We start from the raw sequence: 21976 nt of genomic DNA on the forward strand, positions 1-21976 counted from the left end.
GGTCTTGGGGCCACATGGGGGACCATCATCCAGCACCTGTTCCTTCCCCGGGCAGCCCCCCAGCCCACAGCGGCAGCCTCAGCGCGGTACTTACCAGAATCCCAAAAGCCATGACTTTCAGCACACATTCCAGAGAGAAGAGGGAGGTGAAGACGATGTTGAACACCCTCAGCGCGTTTTCATAAGCAACAGAGGCCCCGTAGAACTAGGGAAAAGCAGCAAGGGTGGCAGGGGTCAGCGAGCAGGGCGGGAAGTGGGGAGTGGAGAGGCAGCTTCAGGCCTGTGCTTCTCAAGGCAACACCCCCGCCCAGGTAAGGGCGGAGCAACCTCGCTGGTGGAACGCACAATTCAGGCAAGCCCAGCTCTCCACCGGACGAGGCTCTTCTTTTCACATCCAAAAACCAAAAACTCCCCCCACCCACCTTTTTATTTGGTAGGCGGGGTCTTGCTGTTTTGCCCAGGCTGAGCTCAAACTCACAATCCTCCTATCTTAGCCTCCTGAGGAGTTGGGACTATAGGCATACGCCATTGTGCCTGGTTGAATAATAATACTTTTTTCTTTTCTTTTTTTTCTTTTTTTTGAGATGGAGTTTCACTCCTGTCATCTAGGCTGGCCTGCAACAGCACAATCTTGGCTCACTGCAACCTCTGCCTCCTGGGTTCAAGCGATTCTCCTGCCTCAGCCTCCCGAGTAGCTGGGATTACAGGCGTGCACCACCATGCCTGGCTAATTTTTGTATTTTTAGTAGAGACAGGGTTTCGCTATGTTGGCCAGGCTGGTCTCGAACTCCTGACCTTGTGATCTGCCTGCGTCAGCCTCCCAAAGTGCTGGGATTAAAGGTGTGAGCCACCGTGCCCAGCCCAGAGTTGTTTAAATTTAGAAGCAGCTCCTTGGCCCTGGGGCTTTTCGGGTCCTATCGTACCCCTCCTCCCTCATCTCATTAATCAAACATTTATAGAGAGCTTCTTCTTCTGTCCAAGCTAGATCCTTGTTGGACTCAAGGAATTCAGGGGTGAGGTCCTCACAAGTGGGTGGGGGACACTGCTGTGCAACCTGAAGCTGATTTTTGTGGCAGGTGACATAAAGATAGGTTGCCTGCAGACACAGGCACCTCAAGCAGTCTTGGGTAGTCAGGGAAGGCTTTCTGGAGGAAGAGGTCTGCAGGTACAGCTGGGAAGCAGCAGCCGGCCAGGGAGAGTGGTGGAAACAGTGTGTCAGGTAGCTGGAACAAAATCTCAGATGTGACCCAGAGTGTGGCCTGTCTGGGAAACTGTAGAGGGTTTCGTTTTACCACGGTAGGGGCAGGAACGAGGTGGGGGTGAGGCGGTGCTGGGGGCTGCGCGGGCGCTTACCTTCATCATAAGCACGATGGTGTTGAGGGCGATCATGGCCATGATCGTGTACTCGAAAGGCGGAGATACCACGAACTGCCACATGCGGTACTGGAAGCTCTGCCTGTTCTGTGGCATGTGTCGGGTCAGTGGCTTGGCACTGATGGCGAAATCGATGCAGGCCCTCTGCAGGAGAGAGGCCGGTGGTGTGAGTGGAAGAAGCAGGGAGAAGGCGGCTGCACACCGGACACCCTCTCTAACTTGGCACGGGTCCCTGCCTCTCTTGTCCCCAGCCAGGATTCCTGGGCTCCCTTCTCATCGTCGAGTTCTTATCCTGACAGCTTGATGGCTGCTTGAGATGTCACCACTTGCCAAAACGAGCACTGACATTTCCCCATTATTGCATGACTAATGCAAACATGGGAAGTGGGTACTATCAATGGCCCCATTTTGCAGATGAGGAAAATAGAGGCTGAGAGAGGTTAAACCACTTGCCTCAGGTGACACAGCTACCAAGTGTGCCAAGTCAATTTGAAGATGAACCTTCCCTTCCCTTTCACTTTTCCTTCCTTCCTTCCTTCTCTCCCCCCTTTCTCCTTCCTTTCTCTTTTCCTCTCCTTCCTTCTTTCCTTTCCCTTTCTCCTCCCTCCCTCTTCCCTTCTTTCCTCCCCTCCCTCCCTGCCTTCCTCCCTTCCTTCCTTTCCTCCCTCCCTTCCTCCCTCTCTCCCTCCCTCCCTTTCTCTTCCTTCCTCCTTTCTCTCCCTCCCTTTCTCCTTCCTTTCTCTTTTCCTCTCCTTCCTTCTTTCCTTCCCCTTTCTCCTCCCTTCCTTCCTTTCCTCCCTCCTTTCTCTCCCTTCCTTCCTTTCCTCCCTTCCTCCCTCCCTTTCTCTCCCTTCCTCCTTTCTCTCCCTCCCTTTCTCCTTCCTTTCTCTTTTCCTCTCCTTCCTTCTTTCCTTCCCCTTTCTCCTCCCTTCCTTCCTTTCCTCCCTCCTTTCTCTCCCTTCCTTCCTTTCCTCCCTTCCTCCCTCCCTTTCTCTCCCTTCCTCCTTTCTCTCCCTCCCTTTCTCCTTCCTTTCTCTTTTCCTCTCCTTCCTTCTTTCCTTCCCTTCTCCTCCCTGCCTTCCTCCCTTCCTCCCTTTCCTCCCTCCCTCCCTCCTTTCTCTCCCTTCCTTCCTTTCCTCCCTTCCTCCCTCCCTTTCTCTCCCTTCCTCCTTTATCTCCCTTTCTCCTTCCTTTCTCTTTTCCTCTCTCCTTCCTTCTTTCCTTCCCCTTTCTCCTCCCTCCCTCCTCCCTTCCTTCCTTTCCTCCCTCCCTCCCTCCTTCCTCTCCCTTCCTTCCTTTCCTCCCTCCCTCCCTCCCTCCTTTCTCTCCCTTCCTTCCTTCCTTCCTTTTTTTTTTTTGGACAGGGGCTTGCTTTGTCACCCATGCTGGAGCATAGTGGTGCATTCACAGCTCATTGCAGCCTTGACCTCCTGGGTTCCAGTGATCCTCCTGCCTCGGCCTCCTGAGTAGCTGGGACTACAGGCATGCACCACCACACAAATAATAAGATACCCCCTCTCTACGATTAAAAAGTATTTTTTAATCGTAGAGAGGGGGAATCTCATTATGTTGCTCAGGCTGGTCTTGAACTCTTGGGCTCAAGTGATGCTCCTGCCTTGGCCTCCTAAAGAGTTCAGATTACAGGCATGAGCCACTACACCTGGCCCATTCTTTCTTATGGAATACTTTGCTGCTGCTTCTCCTTGCCTCTGAGGGAGAGAGAGGGAGGAACAGTGGCGAAGCATTAAGAGTTAAGGGAGCAGAGGACATATTCTAGGTCCTCTATTTAGCTTGGATGATGCCAGAGAGGCAAAGAGTCATGTCTACATTCTCTGGCAGTCAGGGGACTGGATTTTCTATCCTTTTCTTTTTTTTGAGACAGGGTCTTGCTCTGTTGCCCAGGCTGAAGTGCAGTAGCATGATGATAGCTCACTGCAGCCTTGAACTTCCAAGTTCAAGCATCCTCCCAATTCAGCCTGCCGAGTTGCTGGGACTAACGGTGTGCACCATCATGCCTGGCTAATTTTTGTGGTTTTCAGTAGAGATGGGGTCTTGCTATGTTGGCCAGGCTGGTCTCAAATTCCTGAGCTCAAGCAATCCTCTTGCCCCAGCTTCCCAAAATGTTGGGATTACAGGTGTGAGTCACCACACCTGGCTTGGCTTTTCATTCACAAATATTTACCACCTTTCCCTGGGGGAGACCGTATTTCCCCTCTCCACTGACATCAGAATGGGTGTGTGTGACTTGTTTTGGCTGATGAAATGTGAGCAGAAGTGACATGTGTAATTTTTGAGCACAAGCCTGAAGAGCTAAGCCCTGGTCTGACATCTTCTCTTTTTTTTTTTTCTGAAGTAGAGACTCGTTCTGTCACCCAGACTGGAGTGCAATGGCATGATCTTCGCTCACTGCAACCTCTGCCTCCTGGGTTTAAGTGATTCTCCTGCCTCAGCCTCCTGAGTAGCTGGGATTACAGGCGCCCACCACCACACCCGGCTAAGTTTTGTCATTTTTGTAGAGATGGGGTTTCACCATGTTGGTCAGGATGGTCTCAAACTCCTGACCTCGTGATCCACCTGCGTTGGCCTCCCAAAGTGTTGTGATTACAGGCGTGAGCCACCACACCTGGCTGACACACTCTCTTTTTCATCTGGAGCACCTCAGAGGGAGGCTGCTCTCAGCCTGGGAACCAGAATAAAGATGATACACAGAAGAGACACAACTGATCTCGACATGCAGTGTGAGCAAAAAATAAGCCTCTTTGTGGATATCTGGCAATGACATCTGGGGTTGCTTGTTACTGCGGCATAACCTAGTCTACGCTGACTGATACGTACACCATATGATGTGTTTCTTCTGGAAACTCCATGAAGGGCTGCCCTGAAGACTGGTTTCTGTTTGGAGGATGCTTCTGTTTCCTTCCCCAGGTACCCCTAGAAACTGGTTCCTGGGTGTTGTGTATGTGTGCGTGTTTGTTTTAAGTTCGTGTGCATCCCCAGTTTTTGAAGGACAGATGGAATTGGAAGTGGCACCTCATTTTTCTCCAGGCTGTATTCCTCCATCATCTTGTCCCCTTGCTCCTGGAAGGTGATGATGATCAAGGCCACAAAGATATTGACGAAGAAGAAAGGGAACACCACAAAGTAGACGACGTAGAAAATGGACATCTCCATGCGGTACCCGGGGCTGGGGCCCTGGTTCTCAAAGGTGGCATCCACTGAGTGCTTGAGGACCCTGCAAGGAATGGGGCAGGGAGAGGGAAGGGGCAGGAAGGAGACAGGCAGGGACCCAAGGGGTGATGAGGAAGGTGGAGAGAGGGTGGAAATAAGATGGCAGAACAGGAACAGGGGGAAATGAAAACGAAATATAAGTAGTCACTGTTTCTTGAAAGGTTGGCAACAATGTCAGTCATTTCTTAATTTTAATGTTTAAATGATTTTTACTTTCATTTATTTATTTTTTTTGAGACGGCATTTTCCTCTTGTTGCCTAGGCTGGAATGCAGTGGCACAATCTCGGCTCACTACGACCTCTGGCTTCCGGATTCAAGTGACTCTCCCACATCAGTCTCCCAGGTAGACAGGCACCCGCCACCACGCCCAGCTAAATTTTATATTTTTAATAGAGATGGGGGTTCACCATGTGGCCAGGCTGGCTTGACCTAACCTCAGGTGATCCACCCACCTCAGCCTCCCAAAGTGCTGGAATTACAGGGGTGAGCCACCACACCCGGCCTCCAAGACCTTTCTTATTGCTAAACTCTCAGGCCCGTTATCCTCCTGCTCCCTGAGGCTCCTCCTGGGTAGATTTCCAGCTTACTGCGGCCAGCCTTCTCCCGTGGACACAGTGAAGAGGGTCAGCAGAGCCCACAGCACGTTGTCGTAATGGAATTCGTACTTCTTCCACTCCCGATCTCGTGCCTTCACCTCATTCTTCTCGTAGAGGAGGTATTTGCCTCTGCCCAGAGAGAGTGGGGACTGTCAGCAAAGGGCAAGAGGGGCTCTCTGGCACTTGTCTTTGGTTATCACAGACAGGAGGAGGGAAAAGAAGAGGGCTCCCCCAGCCTGTGCTGCCTCCCTCGGCCTGGGAAGCAGTGACTCCCCACCCCGCCACCACGTCTCCCTGCGCCTCACGGGGGACTGCATGTGCATCTACTTTGAGATAAACCCATGGATGATGCCACAGCCCTGCTTGCGGTGGGAGAGCAGACCCAGGGTCCAGCATTCTCTTCCAACGTGATAACCTCTAGTCCTCAGGGTGAGAGCCTTGGTCTTGTTTGGGGTGGTGCAGGGGGAGTTTAGGAGGAGGCAAAGGGACACGGGGGGACATTTACAGGCTGCTACTCCCTTTCAAGGACGGAAACAACGGCTACTACCAGAGTCGTACCCAGACATCTGGCAGCCTCCTAATTTCAATAAAGAGCCCTCAAGACCACAGGCTGCCGCATCTGTTGCAAAATACCGCGTTACACTGGTGACGATATCACAGTGTGTATACACACACACACTTCATACATACATATGTATATATTTTTGAGAGGCAGGGTCTCACTCTGTCACAGGCTGGAGTGCAGTGGTATGTCATAGTGTACTGTGGCCTTGAACTCCTGTGTTTAAACAATCCTCCTGCCTCAGCCTCCGGGGTAGCTGAGACTACAGGTGTGTGGTACCATGCCCTGCTAACTTTAAAACATTTTTTGTAGGGATGGGGTCTCATTATGTTACCCGACCTGGCCTCCAACTCCTGGCCTCAAGTGATCCTTCCACCTCAGCCTCCCAAAGTGTTGGAATTAAGGTATAAGTCGCTGCACCTGGCCTCTTACCTAACTTATCTGGTAATGAAACCTGATCTGATTGAAGCTCTTCATGCTTGTTATTTACCCAATTTAATGTAAATCATTACACTTTTTTTTTTTTTTGAGACAGAGTCTCCTTCTGTAGCCCAGCTTGGCGTGCAGTGGTGTGATCTTGGCTCATTGCAACCTCCGCCTCCTGGGTCTTGGTTCAAGCAATTCTCCTGCCTCAGCCTCCTCAGTAGGTGGGATTACAGGCACACACCACCATGCTTGGCTAATTTGTAGAGACAGGGTTTCACTCTGTCAGCCAGGCTGGTCTTGAACTCTTGACCTCATGATCTGCTTGCCTTGGCCTCCCAAAGTGCTGGGATTACAGGCATGAGCTACCGCACCGGGCCTACTAGTTACACATTTTATAGCAGAAATATTGTGTTTGCTTATAAGGCTGCCTTAGATCCAGCTGAGGGTGTCATGTCCGACATGCGATGTACACAGTCCAACATTTCTAAAATCTCAAAATATTCTCAACTTTGAAACACATCTGCCTGTAAAGGTTTCAAGTAAGGAACTGTGGACGTGTATTAATATCCCTCACATGACAAAGGTGGTGACTGAAAGGTCAAGCCATTTGCTTATGACTCATCCTGTGGCTATGGGCGGTGACTCAAATTCTAAAACTGGTTTTCTTTCTACCCAAGAAGCAAGCTGGTTGCAAGTGAGTCACTCCCAAGGCTCAGCACTTCTCCAGTCTCTGAGCCCAACTGGCCGATGCCTCTAGCCACCTCCCCACTGCCCACCTGCCAGTCCCAGTGGGAATGTGCCGGAGAGTTGCGACCCACCGACAATCTTTCTCAAACTCCTTGGACTCGTCAGTGCAGTGGAAGAACTTCCCCTTGAAAAGCTGCACAGCCACCACGGCGAAGATGAACATGAACAGCATGTACACGATGAGGATGTTGAAGACGTTCTTGAGGGAGTTCACCACGCAGTCAAACACAGCCTGTAGGGCGGGGTTGACAGAGAGCGTGAGGGGCTGGGGACCTGCCTGACCTTCTGCCTCCAGTGGCCCATAATACCAAAATACTGCCACTATCATTCCCACTTCACCGGTAAGGTCGTAAGTCAGCTCACACGGGCAAGGCCACCCGGGAAGCTCTGAGAAGTAAGTGTGGGAGGAGTTGGACTCAATCCCCGTCTTCTAGGCATCTACAGCTCCCAAATGGGATACCAGAGATGCTTTTAGGTGATACGGGAGCCCAGCACAGAAAAACCAGGTAACAAAGTTACTTCCTTTCCAACTCTCTCAACCCTTCTGAGTCAAGGAGAAATTTCTGCTTAGTTGTTTCTGTGCTAACAGCTACCACTGACATTCACTTTCTTTTTTTTTTTTTTTTTGAGACAGTCTCACTCTGTTACCAGGCCGGAGTGCAGTGGTGCGATCTTGATCTCAGTTGGCTGCAACCTCCAACTTCCTGGTTCAAGGGATGCTTCTGCCTCAGCCTCCCAAGTAGCTGGGATTACAGGCAGGCACAACCACGTCCAGCTAATTTTTGCATTTTTAGTAGCGATGGAGTCTCACCATGCTGGCTAGGATAGTCTCTTTTTTTTGAGACAGAGTCTCACTCTGTCGCCAGGCTGGAGTGCAGTGGCACAATCTCAGCTCACTGTAATCCCCACCTCCCAGGTTCAAGAGATTCTCCTGCCTCAGCCTCCTGAGTAGCTGGGACTGTAGGGGCACACCACAACACCCAACTAATTTTTGTATTTTTTAGTAGAGACGGGGTTTCACCATGTTGGTCAGGATGGTCTCGATCTCTTGACCTCGTGATCTGTCTGCCTTGGCCTCCCAAAGTGCTGGGATTACAGGCGTGAGCCACCACACCTGGCCAACGCTTTCCCTTTTTATCCAAGAAAGAGCAGGTGTCAGTGTTCAAAGCCTTGGGCAGGCAGTCATATTTGGTTAGATTTCCATACAGTGTCTTTTTTCGGTCTTTAATTTTTAGTAGAGACGGAGTCTAACTATGTCTGCCATAATACAGATTATTTTAGGTCAACTTACTTTACTGCCATCTGCTGGGAAGTTGTAATAACACAAATATCCATATACGATGGCTAGGATGTCATCAGCACCTCCTTTAACATGGTGTCCTTGAGCAGTGTGCAACTTGCTCAACTGTACATAACCCGGACAGTCCCCCCACCCCACCCCAGTCTCACCTTGAGCTTCGGCAACCGCTTGATGGTTTTAAGAGGTCGTAGCACCCGGAGGACTCGGAGGGATTTGATCGTGTTGATGTCTTTTCCTTTGCTATTGCCACTGTGGAGGAATGTTAGGGTGGGGGGAAGGGAAGAGAGGAAGCAGAGGTCAGGCTGGGTGGGGGGTAGCCCCCAGGTCCACAGGCCCCTACCCTCCTAGGCCTACAAGTCTGGGGCTGCTTGGCACAGCCCTGCCCTTCCTGGTGAAGACAGGTCCATTTCACCTGTTAAGCTCAGGCTCGGGAGCCAGGAAGTAGGTGGCTTTTTGTGTTTCTGGTCCTGGGGTTGGTTGAGGGCCCTTTGTTGTCTGGCTGGGCCTGATCAGTTACAGGGGGTGGCCCTGAGACCCAGTACACGGGGGTTCAAGGGGGTTTGCTGATTCCCCCCGTTTTCTTCCCAGCATTTTTTTTTTTGAGGCAAGGTCTGGCTCTGTCACCAAGGCTGGGGTGCAGGGGCACGATCTCAGCTCACTGCAACCTCCGCCTCCTGGGCTAAAGTCATCCTCCCACCTCAGTCTCCCAAGTAGCTGGGACTACAGGCACAAGCAACCGTGCCTGGTTAATTTTTTGTATTTTTTTTGTAGAGACGGGGTTTTGCCATGTTGCTCAGGCTGGTCTCAAACTCCGGAGCTTGAGCAATCTGCCCACCTCGCCCTCCCAAAGTGCTGGGCTGACAGGCCTGCACCTCTGCGCCTGGTCACACCCATTTTCAAAAAAGCCCTTGGTCCAGCAGTTCAGTGGCTCCTGTGTATTCTTTTTAAAAGTGGTCTCAGTGGGCTCTTAAAAACTGAGATTTCCTCCCCTTCCAGTGGGATTCTGGACGATCTTAAAGTGACTCTTAGACCAAATCTCCCCTCCCCCACCGTATTCCCTGAGCCCGAAGGAGACAAAATAACAGTCTGCTCCTTTTAGATGCTGACGTGGCTGCCGCCATGGTCTCTGCTGCATTGTTCCACGGGGCTCTGAGCCCTTCTCTGGCAGAGAGGACCGTGCAGAAGTTCAGTCCAAGGCCTGTTGGAACTGAGCTTAGCAATGCAGACCCCAGAGATGCCATGACACCCTTGGCCAACCATGACTCAGGTCCCCGAAGAGGAGGGTACTGGATGGGTCCATGAATAGCTTGTGGTTCATGGCACTCGTCACCCATCCAGTTGTCCAAACCAGAACCCTCCTGAGGGCCACGTTCACCATCATGCTCAACTCCCTGCCTTCTGTCCCCATCCCCAGTGGGTCACCTTCCTGGACGTCCCACCATCTGTCTGTTCCTGGCTGCCATCTTAGGTCAGACCCCCATCACCCATCTCCTCACTTTCTCCGCATTCCCTGTCTCTCTCCATCGTTTTTTTGTGATGGAGTCTCACTCTGTTGTTCAGGCTGGAGTGTGGTGGCATGATCTTGGCTCACTGCAACCTCTGTCTCCTGGGTTCAAGCAGTTCTCCTGCCCCAGCCTCCCAAGTAGCTGGGATTACAGGCATGAGCTACTGTGCCTGGCCCTTCCATCTTTGATGCACATTCACCATGTCACTCTGTCTCCTGCTCAGAATTCTTCTGGAGAACCTGAATTCTTAGAAGAGCAGGTGCAAACTTCTGGGCATGGCATTCAAGGCTCTTCGAAACCTAGCCCAACTTACCTTCATCTTGCGTTCCCGTTTATGGCTACGTATCTCCAGCCCCAGCCACAATTCTTTTGCCTCTGTCTGCTTCTGCATATACTGTCCCTGCTGCTAGAAATGCCCGTCCTCCGCTTCTCTAGTCACAGAACTACCCAGTCCCCAAAGTCCAGACTTCATACTGCTCCCTCAGACAGTCTTCCCTGTCTGCCTGCCTCTGGCTCCTGCCAGCTCCTATGTCCTATGTGCTGTTTTGGGGTTAACGTTTGTTTCTTTCTCTTTTTTCTTTTTTTTGGAGACGGAGTCTCACTCTCACCAAGGCTGGAGTGCAGTGGTGCAATCTCAGCTCACTTCAACCTCCACCTTCTGGGTTCAAGCGATTCTCTGCCTCAGTCTCCTGAGTAGCTGGGATTACAGGCACCTGCCACCATGCCCAGCTAATTAAAAAATTAAAAAAATTTTTTTAATAGAGATGGGGTTTTACCGTCTTGGCCAGGCTGGTCTTGAACTCCTGACCTTGTGATCCACCCACCTCCGCCTCTCCAAGTGCTGGGACTATAGCTGTGAGCCACTGATCTTTCTTCGGTCTCCGGATTTAGACAGAAAACTCCTCAAAGGCTTACATTGTACTTTATTCTTCTCTGTGTCCATTTTCCCTTTAATCTATTTTCTTTTTTTTTGAGATGAAGTCTTGCTGTGTCGCCCAGGCTGGAGTGCAATGGTGCGATCTCGGCTCACTGCACCCTCCAGCTCCTGGGTTCAAGTGATTCTCCTGCCTCAGCCTCCTGAGTAGTGGAGCCACCACACCTGGCTAATTTTTGTATTTTAGTAGAGACAGGATTTCACTGTGTTGGCCAGGCTGGTTTCGAACTCCTGACCTCAAGCAATCCACTGGCCTTGGTCTCCCGAAGTGCTGGGATTACAGGTGTGAGCCACTGCACCCGGCCATTTCCTCTTTAATCTTGATCCCTGTCCCAGCCCCTAGCCTGCACCTGGCATGTGGTGTCAGGACACCTAGATGCCTCCAGGTTGAGTCTTTGGGTGGGGAGGTCACCTAGCAAACATCTCCCTCCAGTGAACTCCTGCGTCAGGAGCAGAGCTGCCCCCGAGACCTCCATCACAATGTGTCTTGGTATCACGGAGCAAAAACATCACTCTTCACAGCATTTGCCTTTTTTTTTTTTTGAAACAGAGTCTTGCTCTGTTGCCAGGCGCCAGGCTGGAGGGCAATGGTGCCATCTCGGCTCACTGCAACCTCCGCCTCCCGGGTTCAAGCAGTTCTCCTGCCTCAGCCTCCCGAGGAGCTGGGATTACAGGCGTGCACCATCATGCCCAGCTAATTTTTGTATTTTTTTAGTAGAGACGGGGTTTCATCTTGTTGGCCAGGATGGTCTTGATCTCTTGTGATCCGCCTGCCTCGGCCTCCCAAAGTGCTGGGATTACAGGCATGAGCCACCGCGCCCGGCCACCATTAGCTTTTTAAAGGACTCTTTTCCCTCAGTTTTCAGGGAACAAAGAAGAGAGTCGTATTTTAGCCTGCTAATCACAGACATGCTCCGGGATTCAGCAGTCCGAACACTTTCTTTTCATTTTAAAACCAACATCATCATCAGCTCAATGCCATGCCGCCAAGTGCAAGACACATGTTGGACAGTCACTGAGGTAATTTTAGGCAGAACAGGGGCACAGATTGAATGGATCACAGAGGGATATAACCCTTTCTTTTCCATGTATCTTTCAGATGTTCTGCTTGTGTGAGAAAGGGAGCCGCAGGCAGAGGCTGATAGGTCTTTAGCACCTCCCTAACACCTAATAATTTCCCTTTTAACAGAACCCAGCTTGAAGGCAGCAACGTTGTCTGAGTTCTGTTAGATTTGCTTTTGCAGTTGCAGGTTTACCTAAGCTTAGCAATACTGTTGTGGGTGGATAACAGTTTCCTTTTTTAAAATTTGTTTTTATTTTTATTTTTTTATTAAAAAGACGGGGTCTCACTCTCACCCAGGCTGGATGGAGTGCAGTGGTGCCATCATAGCTCACCGAAGCCTCCAACTCCTGGGCTCAAGCGATCCTCCGGCCTCAGCCTCCCAAATGGCTGGGACTAGAGGCATAAGCCACTGCACTTGGCTAAAGTTTCCCTTTGAAATTGAAGTTTGGATTTTGTGCTGGTGGAAAGAAACGTCAAGCAACGGTACTTCCAGGTTGCACACGGACTGGCTAAAATCTGGATGTCCCCAACAACTGACATTTGGGAACACATCTCCGTGGCGTTCTGCGTGTATTTCGTGGCCACTTTATTCTTTAAATTTTTTTTTGAGACTGAGTCTGTCACCCAGGCTGGAGTGCAATGGTGCAATCCAGCTCACCGCAATCTCCACCTCCCGGGTTCAAGCAGTTCTCCTGCCTCAGCCTCCTCTGTAGCTGGGATTACAGGCACACACCACCATGCCTAGCTAATTTTTTGCATTTTTGGTAGAGATGGGGTTTTACCATGTTGGCCAGACTGGTTTCAAGCTCTTGACATCAAGTGATCCACGCGCCTTGGGCTCCCAGAACGCTGGAATTACAGGTGTGAGCCGCTGTGTCCGGCTCATTTTCATTGCTTCTGATAACTGCTCCACCCAGCTCACCTACTGAAATGGAACCTCTGCCCCTTCTGTTCTCTGCAGGAACCGGTGGGCCTTGGGTGGAGGCATCAGCAAGACCCTTTGAAATGCCTCCTTCCCAGGGAGTGTGTTCTGGTCATTCTAAGCAACAGGACAGCAGTGGCAAGGACAGAAGGCCATGGAAACAGGCCCAGAACTAACAAGGCTGCACCAGGTCACAGATCACGAGAGACGGAATATGAGAGTGAGTGAGAGAGAGAGAGAGAGAGAGAGAGAGAGAGAGAGAGAGAGAGAGAGACTTTACCGTGTACTGCTCCTGGTGATGTGGCATCGGAAGGAGAGACAGATCGTAAGCGGCCTCAGAAGAAAGAACACAGAACACGCATGTACACACGCACCCCTGAGCACCCCCGAGTCCCGCCCGGGGAGCAGTGGGGGCAGCCTCAGGTTCATGGTGCTGGCCGGTGTCCATCCTTCCATATGGAAGCCGCCCCTACCTCCACTCAGTCCCCCACCCTTGGCAGGCCCCCGGCACTGCCAAGAGCACCCAAGAAAGCCAAATTTCCAAGTAGCCGGACAGCTGCGAAGCTGTCAGTTACCAAAGGCGAATTCGCCGCGGAAAGTCACTGCCAAGAGCCGGAGAAACTGCTCTTCTCCAGGCATTGAGGAGCTGCAAGGGTTTAGAATCTTAAAGGTTGTGAGCTTTGAAGTTGAGGGGACCTTGGTTTGAACCCTAACTCTGCCTCTCATTATCCTCATCTGCAAAACAGGCCCAGACTGGGCACGGTGGCTCACACCTATAATCCCAGCACTTTGGGAGGCCACGTTGGGAAGATCGTTTGAGGCCAGGAGTTTAAGATGCACCTGGGCAACACAGGGGGACCCTCTCTCTCTCTCTTTTTTTTTTTGAGCACCCAGGCTGGAGTGCCGTAGCGATATTGGCTCACTGCAGCCTCAACCTCCAGGGCTCAGGTGATTTTCCCACCTTAGCCTCCCAAGTAGCTGGAAATACAGGTGAATTTTTCTATGTTTCCTAGAGACGGGGTCTCATTATGTTGCCCAGGCTTGTCTCAAACACCTGAGCTCAAATGATCCTCCTGCCTATGCCTCCCAGAGTGCTGGGATTACAGGTGTGAATCACCATGTCCCAGGCAAGACTCTGTCTCTTCAAACAAACCAGCAAATAAACCTCTCAGGTCTGTGGAATTCTGATGTTTCATTAATAGCTATGGCCTTGGTTTGCTCTTCATGAAGGCAGGGTCAGCAGAGAGCTCTGACTGGGGATGGGATTCAAAGCAACTCTGAAGTCCTCTGAGCAAATGCGGGGCTGGAGAAAGCCGTGAGCACTGGACAGTGAGTCCTCTCATGACTTGTCATTGGAATCAGGCTTGGGGTTCATCAGGAGCCTTCAACAATGACTGGAGATTCAGATTAGAAACAGCTGACTACCATCAGAATGGCAGAAACCCTGTCACCAAAGACACTGGAATTTTCTATCCACAACCCCTTTGGAAGTTAGTGATTTTTTTTTTTTTTTGAGACAGAGTTTCGCTCTTGTTGTCCAGGCTGGAGTGCAATGGCACCATCTCGGCTCACCACAACCTTCACTGCCCAGGTTCAAGTGATTCTCCTGCTTCAGCCTTCTGAGTAGCTGGAATTACAGGTATGCACTAATTTTGTATTTTTAGTAGAGATGGAGTTTCTCTACGTTAGTCAGGCTGGCCTCGAACTCCCGATCTCAGGTGATCCACCCACCTCAGCCTCCCAAAGTGCTGGGATTACAGGTGTGAGCCACTGTGCCAAGCTAGTGATATATTTTTTACAACACAGAATGGTTTAAATGCCTAAAAATATTCCCAGTGGATTCTCTTCCACACCCCCTCATCTCTTTCTCCTGTATTCTGACTTGGGGTTCTCAAACTCAGTATAGCTAGGAACTACTGCATACCTAGAATCGTATAGAGTCTACCTTTTTTATAAGACAGTCTTGTTTCGTTGCCCTGGCTGCAGTGCAGCAGTGCAATCTCAGCTCACTGCAGCCTCCGCCTCCCGGATTCAAATGATTCTCCTGCCTCAGCCTCCCAAGTAGCAGGGATTACAGGTGCTGGCCACCACGCCCAGCTCTTTTTGTATTTTAGTAGAGACAAGGGTTTTGCCATGTTGGTCAGGCTGGTCTCAAACTCCTCAACTTAGGTGATCCACCCACCCCAAAGTGCTGAGATTATAGGCGTGAGCCACCATGCCTGGCCTTAATTTATATTTTTAGAGATGGGGTTTTGCTCTGTAACTCAGGCTGGAGTGCAGTGGCGTGATCATGGCTCACTGCAGCCTTGAACTTCCTGACTCAAGTGATTCTCCCACCTCAGCCTACCAAGTAGCTGGGACAACAGGCAAGAGCCACCATCCCCAGCTTCCTTATGAATGATTGAGGGAGTTTTCAATGATAGTGATTTTCTTTTTGAGATGGCGTCTTGCTCTGTCGCCCAGGCTGGAGTACAATGGTGCAATCTTGGCTCACTGCAACCTTTGCCTCCCGAGTTCAAGCGATTCTCTTGTCTCTGCCTCCCGAGTAGCCACCACACCCAGCTTATTTTTGTATTTTTAATAGAGACGTGGTTTCACCATGTTGGCCAGGCTAATCTCAAACCCCTGACCTTGTGATCGGCCCACTTTGGCCTCCCGAAGTGCTGGGATTACAGGTGTGAGCCACTGCACCCGGCCAATGATAGTGATTTTTGCCCAGTCTGCTGATTTTTGCCCAGTCTGCTGACTTTAGGTTTAAGATGGGAGTCTTCTGAACATCACTGCATTTGCCTGTGGGAAGCTGGCACCATGATGCCCATTTTCCAGATAAGGAAGCTGAGGCCTAGAGAAAGAGTGACTTGCCCAAGGGCAGGCACACAGCAAGGACAGACAGACTGAGATTCAAACCCAGCTGTGGGTCTCTTGCACTCTAATCTTCTTTCCATTTCATCACATGCAAGAAAAAGAATGCTTTCAGGGTGGGGGCTGTTTTGAAGATGAGGATCAAAAGATAGCAGCTGAGGGCTCCATCTTTGGCTTCCTGACAGTCTGGCTCCTGAATATGCAGGAGCAGCTTGATCAAGGTGCTCTGCCAGCTGCGGTCCTGCCTTTGGGGGAGGAGCAGCCGCACCAGATGGACTCTTGGCAGTGAGGGCAGGATCATGATCTGTCAGCTGCTGAGAAATGTCAGTTGGCTGCCCCAATGCATGGGCACAGAGCGTGATACGATGTGTGATGGCTCATGAAACGGTGCATTTATGGTGGACAGATGGACGCATGGGACATGGTCAGTGAATTGAGCAGGACACACACACACACACACACACACACACACACACACACACACAGATATTTGGGTGAGGTACAGGAGGGGTGGACAACTTCAGAAGAGCTTCAACACATCCCTTGGTGGGACCAAAGGGATAGTTTTTTCCCATATCAGAGACGGGGCCACAATCACAGCACTGAGGGGAGAATCCTTGCTTTGACCCCAACGGGCCAGAATAGCAAGATTCCTTTCAACAAGGAAGAGAGCAACCTTACGCTCCCTTCCCTGGGATCTTGCAGCCCTGCCGGCCGGCTGGGCTGCTGAGTGGATCATTCTGCCCACTGTGAGCCTCCGTATGCAGGGCTGGGAGATGGGCAGCATCTGACAGCTCAACCCAACCTCAGCGATCGTGCTGGGCTTATTTTCCTCCACAGTCCGTCTGGGCTACAGTTTCCTCATCTAGAAGGGAAAAACTGAGGCACAGACAGGCTAAAGGACTTGCACGTCTAGAGGAATCAAACAGACCTGCAGGGACCTTTTCCTCAAACAGGAAGGTCAATCTAATACTTGCTGGAGTTCTCAGCCTTGTCTATGAGGAGATGCGCACACAGGACAGACAGAGCAAGTTAAAAGACCAGAAAGGAAAGAAGTAGAGGACCTGGTCGGGTAGGGGGTGGGTTCAGCGCTCAGGCTGAGAACCTGAGCATCCCATGCTCCTTCCAACGTGCCAACTATCTGATGACAAGGAAAGACAATACACCAAGTCCTCATAGGGTGAGAGACCTTCTCAGGCAAAAGAGGCCAGAATCCTGTAGCCAGGGGAAGATTCCAAAGCTTTTCTTGGGGGGAAAAGGCAGTAGCTCGAGTAATAGCGCCTATTCTGGCTTTCTAGCAATTTGGCTCTTAGACGTGCAGGAATGGCTTGATCAAGGCACCTGAACAGCTGTACTGGGCCTGCAGCCCTGCCCTGGGGGAGGAACAGCAGCATCAGATGGACTCTTGACAGTGGGGTGGGGAGGATGTGGTAGGGGTGAGGTCTCAGGGTCTCCTTTCCCATACCTCTGACTGTTATATAAAGATGCTCCCTGTTGGACTCATGGCCGTCGGCTGTTCCAAAGCTCTGGGAGAGTCCCAGACACTTGCCAGAATCCCACTGGCAAAATCTCACACCTCCCAGTTCCTGCACAATCTACAAGCCTGCCAGGGCTGACAGGATGGCCTGAAATCCCTATCCGGATCGTTTTCTTGTGTAAGAATTAACAACAACAACATTCAAATGGATTTTCAAGGGTGCAGGGTGGCTTCATGCCTGGACTGATTTCACAAGCACAATGTAAAAGCTTGACTCTGCAAACAGGCTGCCAAACTGCTGTGAGCCGTAGGCCAAATTTGAATGCCCTGGTATAACTTGATTTTTTTTTTTTTTTAGATAGAGTCTCACTCTGTCACCCAGGCTGGAGTGCAGTGGTGCGATCTTGGCTCACTGCAACCTCTGTCTCCCAGGTTCAAGTGATTCTCCTGCCTCAGCTTCCTGAATATCTGGGATTACAGGTGCACACCACCACATCCAGTGAATTTTTGTATTTTTAGTAGAGATGGGGTTTTACCAAGTTCAGGCTGGTCTCGAACTTGACCTCACGATCCACCTGCCTTGGCCTCCCAAAGTGCTAGGATTACAAGCATGAGCAACTGCGTCCAGCCAACTTGATATTTAAAAAGAAAACTCAGAAATAAAAATGAAAAAAGAAACTTTCCATGGCAGATTCTTTTGTAACACAAAGAATCATTCCACTTTTTTTTTTTTTTTGAGATGGAGTCTTGCTCTGTCACCAGGCTGGAGTGCAGTGGCGCATTCTTGACTCACTGCAACCTCCACCTCCTGGGTTCAAGTGATTCTCCTGCATCAGCCTCCTGAGTAGCTAGAATTACAGATGCCCCCCACAATGGTCAGCCAGTTTTTGTATTTTTAGCAGAGACAAGGTTTAACTATGTTGGCCAAACTGCTCTTGTACCTCAGGCCTCCCTAAGTGCTGGGGTTACAGGTGTGAGTCACTGCACCCAGCTCATTATGCTAATTGACCTCTGGTAGAAAAGAAGTTTTGGTTTGTTTTTGCAGATTAACTTTGTTTAGAAGAAGAGGCTAATTGCAACTCCAGAGAACCTAGAAACAGTATGTTGTAAACAATGGCCCACAATGGTAGAAGCTCAACATTGAAAGGCTCGCTCCTGAGCCCTTTGAAGGTCATCCCCCTCCCTAAATTGTGATGGTCACCTCGGGGGAAGGAGGTGGGACTGTCACCTTCTCAACATTTGCCTAGGCTTGAGCGCAGTGGTGCGATCTTGGCTCACTGCAACCTCTACTTCCCAGGTTCAAGTGACTCCTCTGCCTCAGTCTCCTGAGTAGCTAGGATTACAGGCACCCACTATCACATCTGACTAATTTTTGTATTTTTAGTAGAGACAGGGTTTCACCATGTTACAAGCTGGTCTTGAGCTCCTGACCTCAGGAGATCCACCTGCCCCGGCCTCTCAAAGTGCTGGAATTACAGGTGTGAGCCACTATGCCCGGCCCTCTTCAGCATTAAAGTATGTCAGCTACAACAGAGGTCTGAGAGGAAAATGCCATTGGTGAGCTGATAGGCTTGGGCTTGGTGCCAGTTATGCTGTGCCACACTCAGGTGGTACCTGGGAGGAGTCACAGGATAAAACCCACCTCCTGGGCACAGGTGGCCAAGGTGAGCATTGTGTGTGGACAGGTGGATATGACTGATACAGTCACCCCACTGCCCACCCTGGATCCCTGAGCTGCCTGTCACCTCTTGGAGCCCTAGGAATCTTGGAAGCTGCTGGGCAGACCCTGCCCCAGAGGAAAGGGGTGGGGGTACCTGCCTAAGCATGTCCTCCTGTGTCCTGGGCTCTGCCTGTGTCTGAATACCACTCATCAGAATGCAGGGAGGGGCCAAGTCCCTGATGCCAAAACAATGGCAGAGGGTGACCGTCTAGGGGAGGCTCACATCACTCAAGGACATAGGCCAGGGTCATTAGCAGTGTGGGAAGTGAGAGAGGAAGAGAGAAAGAGGAAAATAGAAACAGAGGGGTAAGAGGAGAAAGAAAGCAGAGGGAAAAAGGAGAGAGACATACAGAAAGAGACAGAGACAGGGAAGAAGAGAGAGGGAGAGGAGAAAGGGGGAAGAGAAAGAGGGAGAAGGAAAAGCAGGGGAGAGCAGAGGGAAGGGGGTGGGAGGCAGAGGGGTGGAGAAACCCTTAGGGTATTTCCGTAGGAGAAGGATTCACTTGAGGCTGAGGGTGGTAAGATATTTTCAGGATTCAAATTGTCTTGGAGTCTAGCCCGATGTCTTCTTGACACTTTGAAGGACCTGCTCAAATAGGTGATGGAGGGAGAGAAAAAGAGAAAAGCATATCTTATTTTATATATATATATATATATTTTTTTTTTTTTTTTTTTTGAGATGGAGTCTTGCTCTGTCGCCCAGGCTGGAGTACAGGGGCACAATCTTGGGTCACTGCAGTCTCTGTCTCCCAGGTCTAAGCTATTCTCCTGCCCCGCCTCCCAAGTAGCTGGGATTACAGGCATGTGCCACTATACCTGGATCATTTTTGTATTTTTGTCATGTTGGCCAGGCTGGTCTTGAACTCCTAACCTCAGGTGATCCGCCTGCACTTGGCCTCCCAAAGTGCTAGGATTACAGGTGTGAATCACTGTGCCCAGTCTATTATAATACATTCTTATGCACACTGTGATTAGCTAAGACAATCATTTTTTGGGGGTGAAGAACAGTGCTAATTTGATACGGAACAAATTGTGTCTCATTTTTATTGGACATTTCTCGGAGTTCCAATGAGGTTGATCTACCATCCAGTTTTACTAGTTGCCAGCATTCTGTGAGGTTTCTGTTTACGTCCTCTGCCCCTTTATCGGCTGAGGAATAGTGTTTCTTATTGATTTGTAACTGCTTTTTATATTTTAAGGACATGGGCTCCTTGCGTTATTTGTTGCAATCTTTGTTCCCTAATGTGATGTGCACTGTATTTGTTTTATTTGTTTATTTACTTGTAAAGACACAGAACAGCTTGCTGAACCTGATTCTTTGGTGCTCATCACTATTCAAATTATTCAGTAACCATATGAAGCAATAATATCCTGAATAGCTAATTCATTGATTTTTAATTTTAAAAATTTTTATTGTTTTGAGGCAGGTTCTTCCTGTGTTCCCCAGACTGGAGGGCAATGGCTCAATTTTGGCTCACTGCAGTCTCGAACTCCTGAGCTCAAGGGATTCTCACACCTCAGCCTCCTGTGTGGCTGCTACTACAGGCATGCCACCATGATGCCTGGCTAATTTTTGTGTATGTGTTTGTGTGTGTATATACATACATGTGTGTGTGTATGTGTGTGTACATACATACATATATATATATATTTGTAGAGATGGGGTCTCCCTAGGTTACCCAGGCTAGCCTTGACCTCCTGGGCTTAAAGCAATCTGCCTGTCTCAGCCTCCCAAAGTGCTGGGCTTACAGGTGTGAGCCACTGTGCCCAGCCAGCATCTTGTTTTTTAAAGCAATCTCTTCCATTGCTGTAGTTGTCAGATACTGAAGAACTCTGAGGAGAGGGAAGGAGGTGGGGAGGGAGAGCAGGAGAGAGAAAAAGAAAAGAAGAGCAAATGAACAAAAAGGGAAAAGGGAGAAAGAGGAGGGAGGAGAGAAAGAGGAGGGAGGAGTGAAAGAGAAAGAGAAAGAAGCACAACCAGCCTCCCGACCTCCGTGACACGTCTCCTCCAGCTCTGGGGCTCCCGACCTCCGTGACATGTCTCCAGCTCTGAGGCTCCCGACCTCTGTGACATGTCTCCAGCTCTGAGGCATGCATCCAGAAACTCTGGAGATATCTTGTTCTAACACAACGTCACCTCACTGTGTTTCCAGAGAAGAATCTAAGTGTGGCCTATTTTATAGGTCTTCAGCTGGAAATGGGCCACCATTCTGGCCCTCCTGACAACCAAGTCCTCACTGTTCGGTCACGGAGACCATTCAAAGGTCCCTCCAGATGGGCTGAGGAGGAAGCCTGGAGACAGAGGCACGGGAGGAAGCCCCTGATTTCTCAGTGAAAGGGTCAAGATCCTTCCAAACCCTTTCAGGAAGTAATCCACCATGATGGGCACAGCTGGGCTCCCCAAGGTTGTTTCTCTCTTAAGAGACTCATTAGATGTTTTTCATCCTGCCCCAAATGTCTACAGCTTTAGGAAGGTACTGCTACGTCTGCTATCAGGGTCCTAAGGGCTTACGGCCAGCTGTTGGGTGCCATCTTGAAACAGTCACCCAGAACTTGGGGGCCATTTTGAAATGGCTGCCCTAGAAGTTGGGCGCCATCTTGGAGTGGTTACCCAGAATGAGGGTACCACCTTGAAATGGCTGCCCAGAACTTGGGGGTCATCTTGGAATAACCACCCAAAACTTGGGGACCATCTTGGAATGGCTACCCAGAACTTGAAGGCCACCTTGGAACTCAGGGACCATGTAAGCATGGCCATCCAGAATTCAGAAGCCATCTTAGCATGGCAGCCCAGAACTCAGAGGCCATCTTGCAATGGCTTCCTAGAACTTGGGGGCCATTTTGGAATGGCTACCCAGAACTTGAAGGCCACGGTGGAACTCAGGGACCATGAAAGCATGGTCATCCAGAATTCAGAAGCCATCTTGGCATGAGAGCCCAGAACTCAGGGGCCATCTTGGAACAGTGGCCCAGAACTTAAATGCCACCTTGGAATGGTTGCCCAGAAGTTGGGGGCCACCCTGGAACTCAGGGGCCATTTTGCAATGGCTTCCTAGAACTTGGGGGCCATCTTGGAATGGCCACCCAGAACTTGAAGGCCACCCTGGAACTTAGGGACTATCTAAGAATGGCCATCCCAAATTCAGAAGCCATCTTGGAATGAGAGCCCCGAACTCCGGGGCCATCTGGGAATGGCCACCCAGAACTTGGATGCCATCTCGGGATGACTACTAAGTGCTTGGGTGCCATCCTAAAATGG

At 50.4% G+C, this 21976-nt stretch overlaps 1 protein-coding gene across 21 annotated transcripts in view; it reads right to left on the minus strand.

The window, feature by feature from the left end:
- CACNA1A (calcium voltage-gated channel subunit alpha1 A) overlaps positions 1-21976 on the minus strand; it is a 424329-nt gene that overhangs the window by 42307 nt on the left and 360046 nt on the right. For all 21 annotated transcript variants that reach the window (XM_078360721.1, XM_078360718.1, XM_078360717.1 and 18 more), the window contains 6 exons: positions 8384-8483; positions 7006-7166; positions 5191-5328; positions 4405-4606; positions 1354-1518; positions 95-205 (listed from right to left, as the gene is read on the minus strand). In XM_078360721.1, the coding sequence (XP_078216847.1) occupies positions 95-205; positions 1354-1518; positions 4405-4606; positions 5191-5328; positions 7006-7166; positions 8384-8483 (877 nt within the window). The remainder of the gene's footprint in view (positions 1-94; positions 206-1353; positions 1519-4404; positions 4607-5190; positions 5329-7005; positions 7167-8383; positions 8484-21976) is intronic.

The sequence above is a fragment of the Callithrix jacchus genome, chromosome 22 (genome assembly GCF_049354715.1).
Source record: "Callithrix jacchus isolate 240 chromosome 22, calJac240_pri, whole genome shotgun sequence".
NCBI lineage: Eukaryota > Metazoa > Chordata > Mammalia > Primates > Cebidae > Callithrix > Callithrix jacchus.